The 19,659-nt window shown below is 47.3% G+C and overlaps 2 protein-coding genes across 10 annotated transcripts in view; one reads left to right on the top strand and one right to left on the bottom strand.

The window, feature by feature from the left end:
• LOC122875996 (gelsolin-like) lies at nt 1-18,772 on the bottom strand. Of its 8 annotated transcripts, none has more exons than XM_044195772.1 (21): nt 18,103-18,772; nt 14,860-17,509; nt 12,405-12,464; nt 11,323-11,523; nt 10,672-10,826; nt 10,216-10,377; nt 6,789-6,848; nt 6,498-6,698; nt 6,297-6,386; nt 5,953-6,085; nt 5,586-5,674; nt 5,296-5,424; nt 5,132-5,218; nt 3,953-4,083; nt 2,845-2,935; nt 2,555-2,725; nt 2,197-2,383; nt 1,954-2,075; nt 1,074-1,151; nt 934-994; nt 1-250 (listed from the first exon to the last, which is right to left on the bottom strand). In XM_044195772.1, the coding sequence occupies exons 4-21, from the start codon at nt 11,513-11,515 to the stop codon at nt 81-83; spliced, it is 2,310 nt and encodes a 769-aa protein (XP_044051707.1). In that variant the 5' UTR covers nt 11,516-11,523; nt 12,405-12,464; nt 14,860-17,509; nt 18,103-18,772; the 3' UTR covers nt 1-80. The 8 variants fall into 8 exon arrangements, with proteins under 8 accessions (XP_044051707.1, XP_044051705.1, XP_044051704.1 ...); XM_044195770.1 differs by having other exon boundaries at nt 12,405-12,542; XM_044195769.1 differs by having other exon boundaries at nt 12,405-12,545.
• Nucleotides 17,672-19,659, top strand: part of fhip2b (FHF complex subunit HOOK interacting protein 2B) — a 17,246-nt gene continuing 15,258 nt past the window's right edge. For both annotated transcript variants that reach the window (XM_044195779.1, XM_044195780.1), the window contains exon 1: nt 17,672-17,887. The gene's annotated coding sequence lies outside the window, so the exon portion shown is untranslated. The remainder of the gene's footprint in view (nt 17,888-19,659) is intronic.

The raw sequence follows: 19,659 nt of genomic DNA on the forward strand, positions 1-19,659 counted from the left end.
GACAGACAGACAGGTTTTATTTATTAGAATAAAGCAGTGAGACGCAGAGCTCCTTCGTGATGTTTAAACAGGAAGTGATGTCACACTCTCAGGCCTTCGGTGGCTCGCTCCAGTGGGTCGACGGTCCAGTACTCGTGGTTCCAGCCCAGGAACCAGCCGGTGAAGGTCGGGGGTTCAAATCCCTGTTTGACCGTGACGGTGGGGGTACGAGGGTCTCTGTCGGCCGGGTCGCTCTCAATGTACCTGACAGCTGGACACAAAACACAAACAGTTAGCTGTTAGCATCCTGACTCACTTAGACCAGGTTCAGTTTGTGAGAACATGGAGCCCAAAGACCTGGGTCAGGAGCAGTGACGACCTGGACCGAGTTTTTGTAAAGTCCTCCTTGAGTTCTCAGTAACTACAAGTTAGTTTCAAACTAAAAGGGCGACTGTGGTTTGGTGGCAGAGCGGGTCGTCCTGAAGGTCGGGGGTTCGATCCCGGCTTCCCCCGGCCCACATGTCGAAGTGTCCTTGGGCAAGACGCTGAACCCCAGAATTGCTCCCGAGGGCTGAACCTTCGGTGTGTGATGTGGGCTGAATGTGATTTGTAGTTGAAGCGCTTTGAGTACTCGGGAAAGACTAGAAAGGCGCTGCATAAGTACGTCCAGTTAATCCATCATGCACCATGCATTTAGGCGTGTTGCTAAGTAACTGTGGCAGCGTCCAATCAGAAAGCATTTGACTACGTAAACAAGGAAGTTGACTGCAGCATCATGTTTCAGTAAAAGACTCATGATAACGTTTTAAGGGTTTAGGAATATCACCTGCCGACAGGTAATGTCTGTTTTCAGCTAGCTCGTCTGCTGTGTTTTTATTCGTGTAGCAAGTCGCTCAGTTGGTTATCAGCTACGCAGCCGTTCCACCTGGCAGGTCCAACTTGCTCCTGTCTCACCTGAAGCCGCCGCCTCCGTCTTCTCCTCCTCATGAGCCTCGTTTCCGATCCAAACAAACACCTGCAGGAGGACACAGGAAGTGAGGCGACAAAGAGGACACAGGTGGGACATGTGACCATGGCGATGGCAGGAGACTCACCTGGTCCCAAGTATCCAAGATCATGACATCATCAGGAGCGAGGTCATCCTGCGTCAGCTGACCTGGAACCTCCTCCATCTGAACACACACACACACACAGTGAGCTGTAATATTTTATATACACTGATCAATTTACAATTACATTATTTACAAACAACCCCTAGCAACCAAACCGAACACCTTAGAGACCACATAAAGGCGACAAACACCATGATACAGAGCGAACAACGACACAGCAAGTAACGTAACTAACGTTAGCTAGGCTGCGGGTTAGCTTAGCCTGGTTGTGGGTTAGCTTAGCTAGGTTAGCAAACTGTCGCTGCAGTTGCTGCTGTGAAGCTAACAGCCAGAGAGGACGAGACGGTTTCCCAGAGCAGCACAGCCGCTCCAGACAGCGACGCTCACAACTCTCCTGCTGCTACAGCTAACATCACAACAGCAGCAGATCTTAAACTAGAGAGTCAGCTGAGTGTCCGCGGGCAAGTCGTTTAACGTCACCTGACACACACATCGTGGCTGAACAGTGTTGTGCGGCTCGGTCCGAGCCTCTTTGTGTTTCCTGTTCGCAGAGCCGGGGCTGAGTACGAACACCGGAGGGTTTCAGCGCTCACACTGAACGCACAGCTAGCGGACCGAGAGGAGAGATTAGCTGAATTTAACAAAAAGACGTGTACTGGATTAGAATCGCCGACCCGCCTTTAACCACCATCAAGCAAGATCAAGCAACCACCTATTATCACCATCTAAGTGGCTTAATAGCAACACCTTAGTAGCCTGTAGGAACGCCCTAGCAACCGTTAGAGTAACCACATAGCAAGTCAGAAACCCCGGTTCAGCAGTGTGTTAACAGTCATGTGACCAGGCTGGCTGACAGACAGACCAGGAAGTTTCCGGTCTTGTTGGAGCAGGCGAACAGGCGAGGAGGATGAGCCTCCATCTTGTTCTTCAGCCGGGGGGAGCGACAGTAGTCCTCCTGCCCCCCCAACGCATCCCAGAATGCATCTGTAACCACACACAGAAATACAGAAACTCTTCGGATCAGGTTTTAATGGAGTTCAGCTGGTTTAGATATTTGGGTCATTGTGGATCAGACAAAAAAACATGAGACTCTCGCATCACATACCGCCGCCCTCACCTTCCTCCTCCCCCTCCTCCAGTGGGGTGGGGGTCACCTGCAGGAGTCCAGCCAGGTGCTCAGCTCCCTGGGCTTCAGCTGAGCTACTGCCCCTCCCTCTCCACATCCAGGATCCAGAGGAGACGACCAGGAGGAAGACGTCGCTGGAGTTCAGACTGGAGGAGGACGGATCCACCTGAGGAGGACAGACGACCAGAGGAGTCATGGCTTAAACTGGTCGAACTGGGATCCCAAGCTGGGATCGGACTATATACCAGCCTGATAATGATATGACGCGACAGTCGTGCAAGGGGCGTTCAGGAACTAAAATGAGCGCGGGGCATTCGGTAACACAAATTAGTCTCACCTCCACAGCTCTGGTGTCTCCCGCTGGATTGGCTCGAACCTGGAACAGGTGGGTGTCTGCCACCTCTGATTGGCCGCCCTCTCTGGAAGTCTCGCCCTTGTAGACCACCATTGGTTGGCCCCCAAACAGGCTCATGAGGTGGGCGGGCTCTTTTCCCTGAACCACACGCACCTGCAGACCGACAGACAGAAAATGATCAGTTCAGTGTGAAGCCTTCCTGCTCAGAGGGTTAAATTCAGTGTCTAGGTGTATTAAGAAAAAACTGGGTCCAGTGTTCCCAGTTGCTGTACCTGTACAGCACCCCCTCCCAGTTCATCATCCAGCTGGACAGCCAAGATGGCTGACGCTCCAACCTCATCCTGGCTAGACTCCGCCCCCTGCCTGAAGCGAGCGAGAAAGACACAAACAATGATAAAGTTTTGGTTTTCAGCATTAGTTTTGCTGTAGCAGACGGCCAACACCAGAGGGAGTCCCTCCTGTACTCCGTACTGTGGAGGTCTTCATGAGTCCTAAATGTTACATAAAAAAAAAAACATACCTCAATCCAATGAGCATAAATTAATTTAAAAATGAAATAAATGGTAAATGGACTGTATTTATAGAGCGCCATTCTAGTCTCCTGACCGCTCAAAGCGCTTCACGCTACATGTCACAGTCACACAGCGAAGGCTCAGCCTCGGCAGCAATTTGGGGTTCAGACCTCAGACCTGGTCCAACCAGACCCCAAGATAATTACACCCAGATTTTGCTCGGATGGAACAGACAGGTACTTTATTTACGGATGACCTTTTTAAAAACAGCTGACAAAGTTCATAACAAAACTATAACTCATTATTCCACATTGTGCTGTAGTATAAACTGTAGACTGTATAATAAAGATGGCCGCCGCGTCTCCACTTCCTCCCACTGCACAAAATGAAGCCAAAATATCCCGGATACGGGTTGGACCTGTGGTATCGAGGTCCCGCCCACACACCCGGCCGAACCAATGGCAAGCTGGCCTCAGCTGTCAATCATGACGTGAAACCCCCTTTTTATAGCATCAAATAACTAATCAAAACCAAACTTATCAGAAAAACGAACACTTGAACAAACATCAACATGAAGAGAACGACCTGAACTGACAGAAACCATCTTTTGGAAAAATGTATTTGACGTGTACTTTGAGTTTTTAGTTTGGGTTTTAACATGGAGGGGGCGGGGCTTATGAGCTGTACTGCAGCCCGCCACCAGGGGGCGATCCAGATGTTTGGGCGGCAGTGGCTTAGTGACAGAGCGGGTCGTCCAGACACTGAACCCCAAATTGCTCCCGAGGCTGTTCCTTCGGCGTGTGACTGTGATCACACACAATGTACAGTCCATTCACTGTGTATAACGTTAACGCGTGAGATTTCTCACCACATGTACACGATGTGACCACGTCTCTTGTGTTGGTACCGATACAGGATGATGTAACTGTCTCCTCCATAGAACTGACCAAAGACTGACGGAGCCACTCGAACCTTGTCTGATCCTTCAATACGCCAGATCTGCAGGCAGACAGGCAGAGAGACAGACAGGCAGGCAGGCAGACAGACAGGCAGACAGACAGACAGACAGGCAGGCAGACAGAGAGAGAGAGAGACAGGCAGACAGTACAGACAGAGAGAGAGACAGGCAGACAGACAGACAGGCAGACAGACAGACAGGCAGGCAGGCAGACAGAGAGAGAGAGAGACAGGCAGACAGAGAGACAGACAGGCAGGCAGGCAGACAGACAGACAGGCAGACAGACAGGCAGGCAGGCAGGCAGACAGAGAGAGAGAGACAGGCAGACAGAGAGAGAGAGAGAGAGAGGCAGACAGACAGACAGGCAGACAGACAGAGAGAGAGAGAGACAGGCAGACAGTACAGACAGAGAGAGAGAGAGAGACAGGCAGACAGACAGGCAGGCAGACAGGCAGACAGACAGAGAGAGAGAGAGAGACAGGCAGGCAGATAGACAGACAGACAGAGAGAGAGAGAGACAGGCAGACAGTACAGACAGAGAGAGAGAGAGAGAGAGACAGGCAGACAGAGAGACAGGCAGGCAGACAGACAGAGAGAGAGAGAGAGACAGGCAGGCAGATAGACAGACAGACAGAGAGAGAGAGAGACAGGCAGACAGAGAGACAGACAGGCAGGCAGACAGACAGAGAGAGAGAGAGAGACAGGCAGGCAGATAGACAGACAGACAGACAGGGAGAGACAGACAGACAGGCAGACAGACAGACAGACAGACAGAGAGAGAGACAGACAGACAGACAGGCAGGCAGACAGACAGAGAGAGAGAGAGAGAGACAGAGAGAGACAGACAGGCAGACAGACAGACAGACGGGGAGAGAGACAGGCAGGCAGAGAGACAGAATACCACAACATTTTAACCAACATAAAACCAAAAATAATTTGTTTGCAGTGAAAAACTACATCTCCCATGAGTCTTAGCTACACATGGGTTTGAAAACCTGATGGGAGTTGTAGTTGTTGAATGCTGGTGGGATCCGCCTCCTCCTGCCAGCAGAGCTGTGATTGGTCAGACAGACCTGGTCCCACCCTCACCTGTTTCTCTCCGTCTCCTCGGTCCACCATCCCGTGCTGCGCTGCCATGGCTTCTGATTGGTGGAGCTTTGACACGTCAAACGGAACCTGTCCAATCAGAAGAGTTAGTTTACAGAGGCAGAGCACTTTGGTCCTGGACTTGACCCTGAACCTGACTGGTTTACCTTCTCTATCTTTGCGATCTGATTGGATACATAGGCTGTTCCCATGCCGACAGTGTCGTCGGGGTCCCTCCAGTCCTTAAAGAACTGTTTGAAGAGCGGAGTCTCCCCGTGTTCAGGAAGGACCTGAACCTGAGGGGGGACGACCAGGTAAGACAGTTTGGACAGACAGCTTCAGTCATATGTTCTCTCAGGTTTACGTTTCAGGTGATGATGAATTTAGTCTCAGGTGAGTTTAAGCAGAGACCAACAACAGGTGAGACGGCAGCACTCTACAAGCTCCGCCTGTTTACCTGCGTGTATGTTGGGTACTTCATCTTGTGGATGAACTGCTCTGAGCTCTTCAGAACAGCACGACGCTCCTCAGTGTTTGCATCCTTACCTGTGCACACACACACACACACACACACACACACACACACACACATCATTACAAACCACATCAGCAGGTAGAAACATTATGAAAGTCTCAAGAGGACAGGTGAATGTGACCACCCGTGCGAGATGTACACAAGCGCGCCTCCTCACTGACCAATCAGGTTACAGAATAAAGCTCCTCAGTCAGCAGAGGAACCAGAACGTCTGAACCAGGTTCTACAGCAGAACCCAGTCTGAGCCAGTTTCAGACCAGTGTGGTTAGAAACAGAACAAAGTTCGAACCTTTCCAGACGAAGATGCGTCCGTTGGCTCCGTTATCAAGGATGAAACACTCGCTGGACTGCAAAGCATCCTGGGAGAACGGATTCTGCTCTGCTACCATGGTAACCTCTATGTCACCGTCTGCGTTGGACACCTGACAGACAGGTAGACCGAGAGACAGGTGAACACTTCCTACTGCTACTTCACAATAAAAGCCTTCCAGTGGACTCTTTGTTTATTTTTATGTTGTGAAGGAGGAGCAGTGACATCATGAGCAGCCACAGTGTGCTGATTGGATGAATACCCCATCCAGGTGAGAAACACCTGTAGCAAACAGAATATTACCATTAATCTGTGAGTGTTACCTTGTACAGTTGTGCCAGTTTCCTGTTGGAGGTGTCCATCTTGGTGTCGTCACTGTGAGCTTCAGGCAGCTCCGGCTTCTCCCCGAGAACCTGAACACAGAGGTCAGAGGTCAACAGGAAGCGGTCAGAGGTCCCCTTCCCTCTTCTCTCTCTGGTCAACATACTCTCAGAGTATCGAGGTCGTCACATCTTTCCTCGTACCTCCAGGTAACTGCAGAAGTACTTCTGAGGGTGCATGAACACCTGGTTGGGAATCATCACTGACTGAAGGAACAATTTACTGTCTACAACATGTGGTGTATGTGTCATCACCTCCAGCATCCTCTCTGGCTCCGCCCCCTCATCACAGATCAACAGCTTGGCCCGCCCACACCGCTCGTCATCACGGACACCCTTAGACACCTGTCGATCAATCAGTCAATCAGTCGGTGACATGACATGACCACGTGATGTCACTGAATACATATGCAATGAGGTGATGTCACCACTCACCATGGTGGCCTTCAGCTTCTCAAAGCGGTTGCTATGGGAACCAGACCACTGGATGATTTCCTGTGGAGCGAGAGAGAGACAGGTTCAGAACCGTCTCGCCTCTGTCTGTCTCACCTCTGCAGCGGTGGGAGAAGCACTCAGATCGTTTACTGCAGTAAAAGTAGTAAAACCACCGCGTGGAAATACTCTGTTACAAGTAAAAGCAATCGAAATCTTATTTAAGTAAAAGTACAAAAGTATTAGCATCAAAATGTAGTTAAAGTACCAAAAGTAAAAGTACTCATCGTGCAGGACGGCACATTTCTACGGTGGCCCTGAGAGCTCAACGCACTGCAGCTTCAGCAAATGAAGAAACATCTTGTCTGTGCAGCGTTTCTGTTTTCTCGCGCTGCACAAACTGGTGAAGACGTTTTCTTCATTTGCTGAAGCTGCAGTGCGTTGAGCTCTCAGGGCCACCGTAGAAATGTGCCAGCTGGTGAAGGTGGAGCTCATTTTAATGACTTTACATTCTGCTGGGTAACTTCTGAATTTACCCCGTGGATCAATAAAGTCTCATTGATATAATCATAATTTATCTGTTACTAGTAATGTTGTGCAAGAAAAAGTACAATATTTCCTTCTGGGGTGTAGTGGAGTAGAAGTAGAAAGCAGCAGACAATGGAAATACTCAAGTAAAGTACAAGTACCTAAAATCGTACAGTACTGACTTCTGGGGGTAACTTACTTCAAGACTTCAAGCATTTCTCTGCTCCAGCTTTTTCCGTTTATTTAACCACTGGTAGTAAGGTGCGCTGTGTCAGGTAACTATCAGTTAGTCTGTTCTTATACTTCACTATATTCTGTTTGGTCTAGGGCATAGGTGTCAAACTCTGGCCCGCGGGCCAAATTTGGCCCGCAGTGTAATTATATTTGGTCCGCGAGGTAATACCAAATGACTACTAGAGCTGGCCTGCCGGTATTATACAGCGCATTCACCTCTAATACTACAAATCCCATAATGCTCTGCTGTTGTTTTGGCACGTCAATCATGACAGGACCCAGAAACGCCCTCTCCTCTGTGACAGCAGTCAGAGCGACCTCAGGCTACGACGGTCACCGTGCTACCCCTTCCCAAAAATGGCAAAAAGAAAGGCAGAAAACAGGAGCTTTTTGGACAGGTGGGAGCAGAAAATCTGTTTACATGTGTAAAAGACACACCTGTTCGTCTCGTATGTGGAGCCAACGTGGCTTTAACTAAGGAGTTAACATTAGACGACACTATGAAGCGGTGAGTTTCAGTGAAAAGTCTCGCTGTTAGTGTGCCAGATAGGTGTTCAGATGTAATTCTTGGGCACAGAAAGTCAATAAATTTTTAATTTCCCTATATTTTTGTCAGAATAAAAACATAAAAAAATGTTTTTGATCTTTTTATAAAAGAAATTGCATCATATAGAAAACTAAAAATACATAAAAATAATATCAAAAATAAATATATTTTACGTTGAAATTTGGTTCATAGCAAATGTCAATTCAAATATTTTCATTTCCCTATTCCCCCTTCAAGTTTAAAATTTTGGCCCGCTGTGTATTTGAGTTTGACACCCCTGGTCTAGGGTAACCTGCAGGGCTGGGCTAGGGGTTAGGGCTGTGGTGGACTAATCTAAAACCAGTGCAGGGTTCTTCTAAAAACAGGATTTTTTGAAATCACACCTCTTCCCTGACGGAGGTGTGATTTCTGTTAATTGTTTGTTGAGCTTTCAGAGGAAACGAATCAGCACTTTTGTTTAAAAAAGTCATCACTTGTTTGAAGCGGCAGCCGCATCATTGTCAGGGCGAAGTATCTTTTCGCTTCGACTATATACCTGCTTTCCTTCCTGTACACCAACAGACGCAGCTGCTCACGACATCACTGTGACCTCTCTAATCTACTCTACGCCACCTGCTCCACACACACCCAACATCCCCGAAGATGGCTTCCGCTTGTACTTCTCGGTGACTTCAACATCCAGACAGAGAAGTTAACTCACTCACAAAGCTGGTAACTAATCGACCTCATATTCACCAGGAACTGCTCTGCCACTGAGCTCTCTGTGACTCCTCTTCGTGTCTCTGACCTCTTCTTCATCGCCTACTCTCTCTCAGACTCTGACCTCTCTCTTCCATACTGTCCCTGTCCGCCGCAGCCTTCGCTCCCTCCTCTCTGGCCTCATCATCATCAGCTCTCTCTTCACCGGACTCCTTCTCACTCGTGCCTCCTGGCTCTGCCACGGACACTCTCCTCTCTACTTTGTCCTCTTCCCCGGACTCTCTCTGTCCTCTCGCCTCTCGGCAAGCTCGCCTGACCCCTCCAGCTCTGTGGTTGTCTGACTCGTGCTGACAGAACATTCTGCATATCTCCACCAGAACAACCGACTTGACACTTACCAGTCTGGTTTCAAGGAAGGCCACTCAACTGAGACTGCCCTCCTCGCCGTCACAGAGGAACTCCACACTGCCGGAGCAGCCTCCCTCTCCTCAGCCTCCCTCTCCTCCGTCATCCTGCTGGACCTCTGAGCAGCATTTGACACATTGAACCACCGGATCCTCCTCTCCACCCTCCAAGGACTGGGAGTCTCAGGCTCAAACTCTCCATTACCGCTGGCTTGGACTGCAAGGAACCTGGCTGACACTGGACGATCATCTGTCCGTCGTTGCCAACATCAATGCGTCAACCCGCTCCTGTATTTTAATTTTCTACAACATCAGGAGGGTATGTCTGTTCCTCATCCAGGACTCGGCACAGGTTCCGGTCCTAGACTACTGCAACTTGCTCCTGGCTGGTGGGCCTGCATGTGCCATCCGATCCGAGAATGCAGCAGCTCGGCTGCTCTTCAACCTACCCGAGTTCTCCCACACTACACCGCCTCTCCGCTCCCTGCACCGGCTACCGGCGGCTGCTCGAATCCGATTCAAGACACTGGTACTTGCCTACCGTGCTGCGAATGGCTCAGGCCCATCCTTTATCCAGGACCTGGTCTAACCAAACACCCCAGCCCGTCCACTACGCTCTGCTGCTGCCAGTCGGCTTGCTACTCCCTCACTGCGAGGGGGGCCCTGTTACCGCTCAACAAAATCACAACTGTTTGCTGTTTGAACGAGCTCCCCATCAACATCAGGACAGCAGAAACACATATTCCGTCGCAGACTGAAAACCCACCTGTTCAGACTGAAAACCCACCTGTTCAGACTGAAAACTCACCTGTTCAGACTGCACCTTGGCCCATAAAACCTTTCTCTATCTCTTATTGTTGTAGCACCTGAAGCAGTTCAGCATATCTGATGAAGTTGATGTATTTGCACGATTCTTGCCGTTTTTATCCACATGGTTGAAATGCACTTATTGTCAGTCGCTTCGGATAAAAGCGTCAGCTAAATAAATGTAATAATGTACCTGAGTAAATGTACTCACCTCTCCCAGGTCCAGTATAAAACTGTCTCCCTGGTTGAAGCTCTCCCAGCTGACAGGAACCTCCGTCACCCTGACGACGCATCTACCTTTGACCTGCAGCAGCTGCTGAACCTCCACATCATTGGTCACCACGTGTTTGAACCCGGAGGCCACACCCCCTTTCTGAGTGAGAGGAAGTGATGTCATCAGTGCCAAAGAAAGTTTTTCACTTAACTGAACTAGAATCAGAGTGGTGACTCTGCCTACAGAGAGGATCTTTACTGCAGTGTGAGTACTACTCTCAGTACTGCTAGTACTGCTAGTACTACTAATAATTATTATTTTATTTTCCTAACAGAGTTAAAAATGGTAAACAATAAAAATGTTAAAAAGATGAGACTACTAAACTAAAGACTGGGACTAAAATAAAACCGCGTGATGTAAAAGACACGACAGTAGTACTGGTACTGTAGTTACCAGGTACTTGAGTCCGGTTTTGAAGTACCCTGTGAAGGTACGGGACTCGTGGCCCTGGACTTCACGATACTGGACCGGTGCCCCCTGCAGGAAGTCATCCATGTGCACCGCAAAGATGGCCGCCGCGGCACTCTCATCCTGAGAGCACTCTGAACCTGCAGGACAACAGACCAATCAGAGAGCAGAACCACAGTCACATCACAATCAGCTGTTGAGTTAAAGCTACTACTACAAGTATTAGTACTATATTGTAGTATGTGTGGAGGTCAAACGGCTCAAATCAAAGTGACCAGTGGAGGCCCCCAGGGTTCAACTCTGGGGCCACTTCTGTTTTTTATTTATATTAATTTATATTCATATTCTCAGTTTAACTTCTCTTTATGCAGATGATGCTGTTATTTACTGTTCTGTACCGGCTCACGACTGAAAAGTACGACTTTAAGTCAAAGTTATGACATTTAAGTAAAAACGTATCACTTTTTAAGACCAAAGTAAATAATACGTTGACCTTATAAGAGAGTAAGTGTAGTTATTATTATTATTATTATTATTATTATTAGTCATAATATGAGAATCTTATTAAATCATTTTGATTTACCTTTACATCCGACGTATACGTCAGCAGTATTAGTACATGATGTATTGCAGTACCTTGCCAGTAGTGCAGGTCATACTGCATGGTTCCTCTGCTTTTCTGTGTGCTGTGGAGAACCAGGTAAGCGTCTCCATTGTAGAACCCTCCGTACAGACTCTCAGGAACAGGAACCAGCTCCATGTTCTCCACCCGCCACACCTGAAGCCCCGCCCTCTGACCCGCACGCTCAAATTCTGGATGGAACCCCATGATGTCACCTGCAGGGGGCGGAGCCACAAAACACCTGAACACTATGATGTACTTAGATAGTAAATTAAATCTATGACTTTTTAAGTCAAATTAGTTTTTTGTTTGTCTTTCTAAGTGTTTAAACGTTTAACTTATGACTCATGTCTGATCAGAATGACATGCTGGCATCAGTATCAGGGACAGTGTAAAGTCTAAAGGTCAGTGCAATAATGTGCAGCTTCTGTTTCTCTGCTGTTTTATTGGGAGTCATTTTAATTTTTTCTAAATTGGTTGTTTATTATTTACAAACTGAAATACATTTTAACAGCAGAGTGACTAGTCTTCTCCAACACAAAACATCTTTGCTGCAGCTGAGCGAAGCAGGAAGCGACTCTCCCAGTTTAAGGCTGTTTTCAGTGAATCTGAGGAGATTCAAACTGATCTGAAGACGTGACAAACGCATTAGGAAACTTGAAAAACCCCACAGACAGTGAACGTCTCATCAGGGGTCTCAGTGACAGAAGCAGGAAGTGAAGATGAATCTTTCAGGTAATCTGAAACTGTTTTCTGTTCAGTAACATCATCCTGATGAGCTTAACTGACGAGAGGAAACAAACACATTCGTTCATGAGAGGATGAACTCAAACCAATGACTGACAGTGATGATGATGATGATGGATGAAGAGTTTCTACAGTAAAAACTTTCTGTTTTCTGTCTGTTTTAACAAACAGTTTTTAGACTGAAGACAGAAACAGTTTGAAGAACAAAAGCTGGACGTTTGGTTTGATTTTAAATGTTTACAGACCAAACTATGAATCGATTCATTAAAACACCGATCGATAATAAATATTAATCAGCAGCAGGAGGAGAGAGAGTGAAGATTTAAAGGGACATTAAATAAAAACTCACCGTCAGTGTTTGTTGGATGCTGCTGGATGAAAAGTGTTGCAGACGAAGGCTGAGATCCACCTGAGACAGTCACAGAGGAGGGAGGGGCTGCAGGTAACTCTACCTGTCCAACCGCCACACCCAGCTGACACGCAGCTGCTGCTGAAACCACACTGAAGTCAGTGTTAAATAAATAATCATCATACAGTAAAAGTACTAACGAGCTAACGATATAATATATAACAGTACAACAGTCACAGGGGACATTTTACTGCACCGAGTACTTTAAGTACATTTTCCTCATTACTAAGTACATTTATAACAAAACATCAGATTTTATAAACTCTTCATATGTTTTCTGTGTAAAAATCTTACAGTAAAATAACTAAAGCTGTCAGATAAATGTAGTGAAGTAAAAAGGGCAATATTTCCCTCTGAGATGTGGCAGAGTGGAAGTAGACTCAAGTACAAGTACCTCAAATTTGTACTAAAGTACAATCCTTGAGTAAATGTACTTAGTTACATTCTCTCCTTGGAGGATCAGCTTCTTCTTGTTAAAGCTTTTCTGCTCAGGGAGCCAACACAGGAATTAAAGTCATTTCAACAGTATTTTATTTGAAACACAGTCAATGAATCTGTAGTCTGTCAGTCAGCAGTGGCTGCCATGTTGAATGCACCTGTGGTGTCGTGAAGGTAAAAATGAGGAGCCAGTCTGAATAACCAACACCCGGCCTGCCCAGGTGCAAGACATCAGGTCGGATGGCTCCGCCCATCTGTACCTGCAGGTAACCTAGCACTGACAGAGGCGGTCAACCTCTCTGTTCTCCGTGTGACCTCTCCGGTGTTCCCCAGGAACGTCGCAGTGCGATCGAGGAGCCTCCAACATGGCTGCTGGGTGCTTAGTTGTCTGCTGTGTTATGCCGAACTCGCTCCGTACCATCGTGAGTCAGTGAACTGTGTTACAGCAGCTTTCATACATCAGCTCGAAGTCACAGTCGCAACAAACGTAGACGAGTCTCTTCAGATGCAAAAACAAAACATTTATTCCATCTGAGACAAAAGGAGCATCGCTAAGGTGCTTCATATAAAAGAGCAATAAACACCGAGCTTCATATTGAGTTCAAACACGTCTCACAATCAATATTTAAAAAGTTAAATATGCAAACAACTCCAGGCAATAACTCCTGTTGTCCTGAGCATCATTCTGTTATCGTTGTATTGACTTTAAGAACTTTGCATCTCGCCCAGTTTAACGTCTTCACACTGACTCTTATTTTAAATCTTTCTGCCAGTTTAAAGCTCTGACCGGTTTATCGCCTCCACGCCGAGTCGACCTGCAGACCTTCATATTTAATATATTCAGTTAATTTAACGTTCACATTTAACGTGCAGCTTCTGTAAAGTCCTTCAGTAAACATCTTCACATTCATATGTTTAATCTGGATTGTAAATCATTTCTTGTTGCCGCGTTTATTTCATTTAAATGTTTTATTTTCTATTGTTTTACTGTATTTTAAATTGTTTGTTTAATCTGTTTAAATGCAGAGCAAAAAGTCGTCAGATGCAGAAAAGTGAGAAAATTGACTCATTTTATCTGGTAATGAAGTCGTCTGTAGTCTGCTTTTGTCACGTTTTGGCGTTTGTGTTCTGTTATTTCCTGTTTTATTTTGAAATGGTCTCCTTCCCTCTTGTGTCTGATAGTTTTGCTTCCTGTCGCTGATCGCTTCGAGTGTTTTCACCTGTGTCTCGTGGTCTCCCTCACCTCAGTGTATTTACATCTGCGTCCTTCCTTTGCTCTTTGTCGTTTGTCCGCGTTGCTATGTTGGTTTTGTCTCGTCTGCCAGTAAGCGCTTAATAAACCACTCAAGTCGTCGCTCGGCCTCCTCTGTCTGCATTTGGGTCCTTTCCCTGTTCGCCAACGCCGTTAACAGCTTTACAGTAACTGCATCTTAAATTATATAGAAATGTAAACATTAAATATGAAAGATTTAAAGTAGTCAGTGTGAAGATGTTAAACTACAGAATGATGTTCAGAGCTGAAAAACAACATGAAGCAAAATGAGATGATCTCTGCTGCTGTCAACTCAGTTTCTTTCTTCCCTCTGCGTAGTTTGGCTCTTTATCTTAAAATACTGTTAATAATAAGTTATTATAAAGAATTGGGGGTAATGTCCCCACTGGTAAAGATCAGTGGTTAGAAATTGTTGAAGAAATCTTCTGGGGGGAAATGGACAAAACTCAAAACAGCTGAATCAGACCGGAGCTGCAAATAAATCCAACAGGACTGAATTATGGCAACGTGGGAATTAATTTCACAAGCAGTTTTTTTGTCACTGTTATTATTTAATGTTTAAAATCTCTTGCCAATAAAGATTTACATGAAAAAAAAAGAATAAAATACAAAGAAAAGGTCAAATAAGAGACTCAGAGAGCTCCTTGGTTAAGTAACGTATTGCTCACACACACAGCGTCTCACCCGTCTGTTGGTCCACGTAACGAGGAAGTCTCTGACTGCCGTGGCTCAGGTGTGTGTGGCGGCCTCAGGTCTCAGCACAATTAGTCAACAGGACACAGCTGTGACAATTAGCTGTCCCTGACGCCGCTCCCCCACCTCCCCCTCTGCAGCTGAGCTGACCACGCCCACCTCCGCGAGCTCATAACGTCGTATAAAAGATAGAAAGGACGAGAATACAGAGAATTAAACAACACGGATGTCTGACCGGTCAGAGCTGTTTTACAGGACAATAAGTACATTCAAAGATGAAAGAAGAAGAGCTCTATCATCAGAATCTGAATCAGCTTTATTAGGATGTGTTCACATTCACGGGGTTGTTCCTGTAGCTGCTGGGGTCCTGCAGGCCAGGTCGTAGAGGATTCTGTCTCCACTTCTGTAGGCCGCCTCCTGCGAGTTTTAGTCGGCACACGCGTCCTCACAACAGCTGATGTACAGTAGGATGTCGAGGTGTCGGTGAGTTCATCCAGGTCTGTAGCAGCAGCTTCAGAAACGCTGCAGTCAAAGCAGGCCTCAGGCCACCGGTCCGTCTCCGCACAGTCTTCACCACAGTTTAGCAGATTAGAGTTTGTTCCTGTAATTCGGGAGAAGATGAACCAGACGGTGATCAGAGTCCCGAAGCTGCAGGGGGACGGCCTTTAAAATGGTGTAGCAATGGTCCAGAGTGCCTGTGCACCAGCAACAGGAAGCAGCAGGAAGCCAGTTTAGTGAACGGAGGTGTGGGCAAACCTGGGAAGGTTGCAAAGCAGCAGCAGCATTCTGGATTATCTGCAGAGGTCTGATGGCAGGCAGCGAAGTCCAGAAGGGAGATGACAAACCTGGATGAGGACCTGGGCCGCCTCCCTGGTGAGGAGGGGGTTGCCCTGCCTCCACCTGGTGTCATCAGCATAGCAGATGAGCCTCGTCTGGCCTCCGGTTTCAGCAGATTTCAGAAGGAGACAGTTAGTGTTACTGACGTTGATCCTCAGAACAGTCGAACACTTTGGCGTGTTCGCTGCCGTCTGTAAAAAGGTCCGGCAGCATTTGTTCTTCCTGAAGAAGATGAAAACGTTTGAGATGCTGATTTTATTTCATCAGATTCATCTGCTCTCGCTGACTGTACTGTGGTTTGATTGTCTCGGTCTGGTGACTCTGCGATCGGGTGCCGCAGCCCAGAGTCAGGACTGCTGGTACTGTATGTCTCTATGGCTGCAGACCACCGCTGCTCTTTGGCATCCGTTTGTTCGATTCCTGCAAACTGGAGCTGAGGATCACTGAACACCTCTCCTCCTTTTCCCCCTTAAATAAAAAAATGCTCATTGCATGAGCAAATAAGACATATTTTGAGATTTCGATAAGTAAATTCAATATGTACTAAAGGAGCGTCTATTAGGTAAAGTCAACTGGTCGCCATTCTTGAGGCTCATTTAACAAATCGTCACCAGGCAGACTGCCGGGACCAGAGCTGCCGACGTCCTGAAAAGAAAACCGAATGCCAAACTTCATTCATAAATCCTACAGTTTCGTTAATCAAAAGGGAGCACAGAAATGTAATCAGATGACATGCTGACATATGTATCGCAAAAAAGAGGTGTTGGTTGGTGACGAAAGCTGCCACCAAACACGTCACCTGCCTTCAGACCAGCCAACAGCGAAATCCAATTTCAACAGCCGGGTTTCAACCAGCAGAGGACAGTCGCTGTGCTCATTCACAACACAATCTGTGGAAGTTAAGTACTCTGCACTAAAATGTCAAGATTTGGACCCGAATCCATCAACAACACCACTAAATACCCATAAACATGGTTTTGGGGTTTAGTTACTCTTTAATCGTTCATTTAGTACGCAGTGCGATAGTAATTATTCAATAAATGGCCTCCAGGCTTTCTCTGAGTCTCTCCTCAGTTAAAACAGCGGCAGCGAAGACAAATACGACAAACTTAGACCGCTGTGAAAAGTCGATGAATTATTTTTGTTTATTGTCCATCTTCATGGAAAAGTAGGGGGGGTCGCTTCAACTTCATCAGCGATCAAGAACGCGTAGATTTCTTCAGCCATAATTATCCGAACAGGTCTGCAGACTGCAGGTGGATCCAGGTGGATCCAGCAGGATGTCAGTGCTGCCGCCGCCTGATCTCCAACAAAGTGCAAGAGTACCTAGCTGCAGACACAAAATGGCGGCTCTCCACAAGAGAACCTTCCCAGAAATCACGTGACCTCAGCAGCGGAAGTTGGTCTTCTCCGTGTCGGTTTTGCTAGCAGGCATTACTGTAAAACACAACTTCACAACATTGTTCAATGGTTTGGGTTAAAGTAGCGATATGGGCACGTAATTTAACGACTTTACTGTTGATCAGACCACAAATAAGACAAGAATTAGGTTGGAAAAACGACAGACGCCGGAGCGGGGCGGGCCTCACTGATTACTGTACAAAAACACAACAACGTTATTCACTAATTTTGGTGAAACTTGATCTTTTTTTTGGGGGGAAAATATTTTCTGGTTTTCCCTCTGATGTCCTCCAGCTGCTCTGCCTCAGTTCTCGGTGAGTTACGGAGTTTCCTGATGGACAGACACCAGCTCGCGGTCTGTTGCCCGCCCGGCCGGCTCCGGTCCCGCCAGACTGTGACGTCTCTGTGGGTAAAACAATACATGTGAAAAAACTCCACACAGTACCTTTAAGTGCTGTAATATTTAAATTAACTTGATGTTATTCAGAATAAATCAGCAATCATAATAACGAAACTCTTATTTTGAAATCTAACCGGATGCGATAAAAATGTATTCTAGTTGTGTTGTTTTATTTTGAAAGTCATCCCGGATGTGTAGCGTCTGTAGTTTCAGCTTGACGCTCGGCGGTCAGCTGTTAGTCTAGTTGTCAACATGTCGCAGTTAAACGGTAACTAACCGGTAAATAACCGGATTAAAGGACAGTCGGTGGCGCTCGGTTTTGGCGGGAGAATGGAGACGTTCAGTAAGCTAACAAGCATGCTGCTGCACGCGCTGGAGACGGTGAGTTAGCAGTTAGCTTCTGTTAGCTAAGTTAAAACGTTAAACAAAGTTAAACGGAGAAGGTGAGGACAGTCTGTGTCTCTGGGGTCCGGGAGGACACCGACAGTCCGATTAATACCGACACTGTAAACTAGTTTATCTGCAGTTAATGAGTAACGTGACCGTGAAGCTAACTGCAGCTAAAGTTAGCTAACAGGACAGTTCTTCCTGTTTACCTGCAGCAGGTACGCTTGTGTCGACATGGAGGAGTTTGTTCAGGTGTTGAGACAGACAGGAAAGTTAAACACGAGTCGCCTCTAACTTCTTCTGTTGAGTTTTATGGCGGTTGTAAACTGTTTACAGCGTCCACCCGAAGTGCTCCCACTCGTCCTGTCAACAACCCAGACCCACTTGGTGCAGCTCCTTCCCTCCGTGTAGCATCCAGATCCTCTCCAGATGTGTCCTCAGCAGTCCGGGACCCCCTTCCTGCAGCCGTCAGGGACCCTCTTCCTATTCCTGCAGCCGTCAGGGACCCTCTTCCTATTCCTGCAGCAGTCGCTCGCACAACATACGTCACCAACACAACATGGCCGCCCCCTGTAACGTTAGCTTACCTGATGTGTTTTATCCAGCGACTCATTTTATCAGCCGGGAAGCGAAAGACTGAATCTGGTACTTTATACATCCATGTCTGAAACACAGGCATCGTATCTGCAGCGACTCTGGGAAGCTTGTGGAGAGAGAAAGTCGTGACCTACTTTCCGACAAACTGCGACTTTCTTGACCTGCAAAATTAAATTAATAATAATAATAAGACCAATAACAACAATTGTAGCAGCAGTTGTCGAGCAGGAACAGGGGGGCAGCAGGTGGCCCACAACCACAGATCCAGACTCTGCAGGAACACGGGGGCAGCAGGTGGCCCACAACCACAGATCCAGACTCTGCAGGAACACGGGGGCAGCAGGTGGCCCACAACCACAGATCCAGACTCTGCAGGAACACGGGGGGCAGCAGGTGGCCCACAACCACAGATCCAGCTCTGCAGGAACACGGGGGGCAGCAGGTGGCAGCAGGTGGCCCACAACCACAGATCCAGACTCTGCAGGAACACGGGGGCAGCAGGTGGCCCACAACCACAGATCCAGACTCTACAGGAACACAGGGGCAGCACCCACAACCACAGATCCAGACTCTGCAGGAACACGGGGGCAGCAGGTGGCCCACAACCACAGATCCAGACTCTGCAGCTCTGGAGGCAGAAATACCTGCTGAAAGCAACAGAAGGAGAGAGGAGAGAGACGAGAAAGCACAGAACTACGGGAGAGAGAAGATGTTGAGTTAGTAACATGCAGTAATGGGATAAAAATGCATACAGATGGAGAGGAGAGGAGGAGAGAGAGAGGTGCATCATGGGAAGTCTCCCGGCAGTCTAGGCCTATAGCAGCATAACTAAGGGATGGTTCAGGACTCACCTGAGCCAGCCCTAACTATAAGCTTTATCACAGAGGAAAGTCTTAAGCCTGCTCTTAAATGTGGAGATGGTGTCTGCCTCCCGAACCCAAACTGGGACCTGATTCCACAGGAGAGGAGCCTGATACCTGAAGGCTCTGGCTCCCGGTCTACTTTTGGAGACTCTAGGAACCACAAGTAACCCTGCATCCTGGGAGCGCAGTGTTCTAGTCGGGTAATAAGGTATTATGAGATCTTTAAGATACGATGGTGCCTGACCATTAAGAGCTTTGTAGGTGAGGAGAAGGATTTTAAATTCTATTCTGGATTTTACAGAGCCA

This window comes from Siniperca chuatsi, linkage group LG5, assembly GCF_020085105.1.
Source record: "Siniperca chuatsi isolate FFG_IHB_CAS linkage group LG5, ASM2008510v1, whole genome shotgun sequence".
NCBI lineage: Eukaryota > Metazoa > Chordata > Actinopteri > Centrarchiformes > Sinipercidae > Siniperca > Siniperca chuatsi.

Coding starts and splice junctions, on each gene's coding strand:
- LOC122875996 (XM_044195772.1), bottom strand. CDS start 11,515: ATGGGGTTCCATCCAGAATTTGAGCGTGCGGGTCAGAGGGCGGGGCTT. Junction 6,086..6,296: donor AACTGGCACAACTGTACAAG/GTAACACTCACA, acceptor CCTGTCTGTCAG/GTGTCCAACGCAGACGGTGA. Junction 2,076..2,196: donor GGAGGAAGGTGAGGGCGGCG/GTATGTGATGCG, acceptor GTGTGGTTACAG/ATGCATTCTGGGATGCGTTG.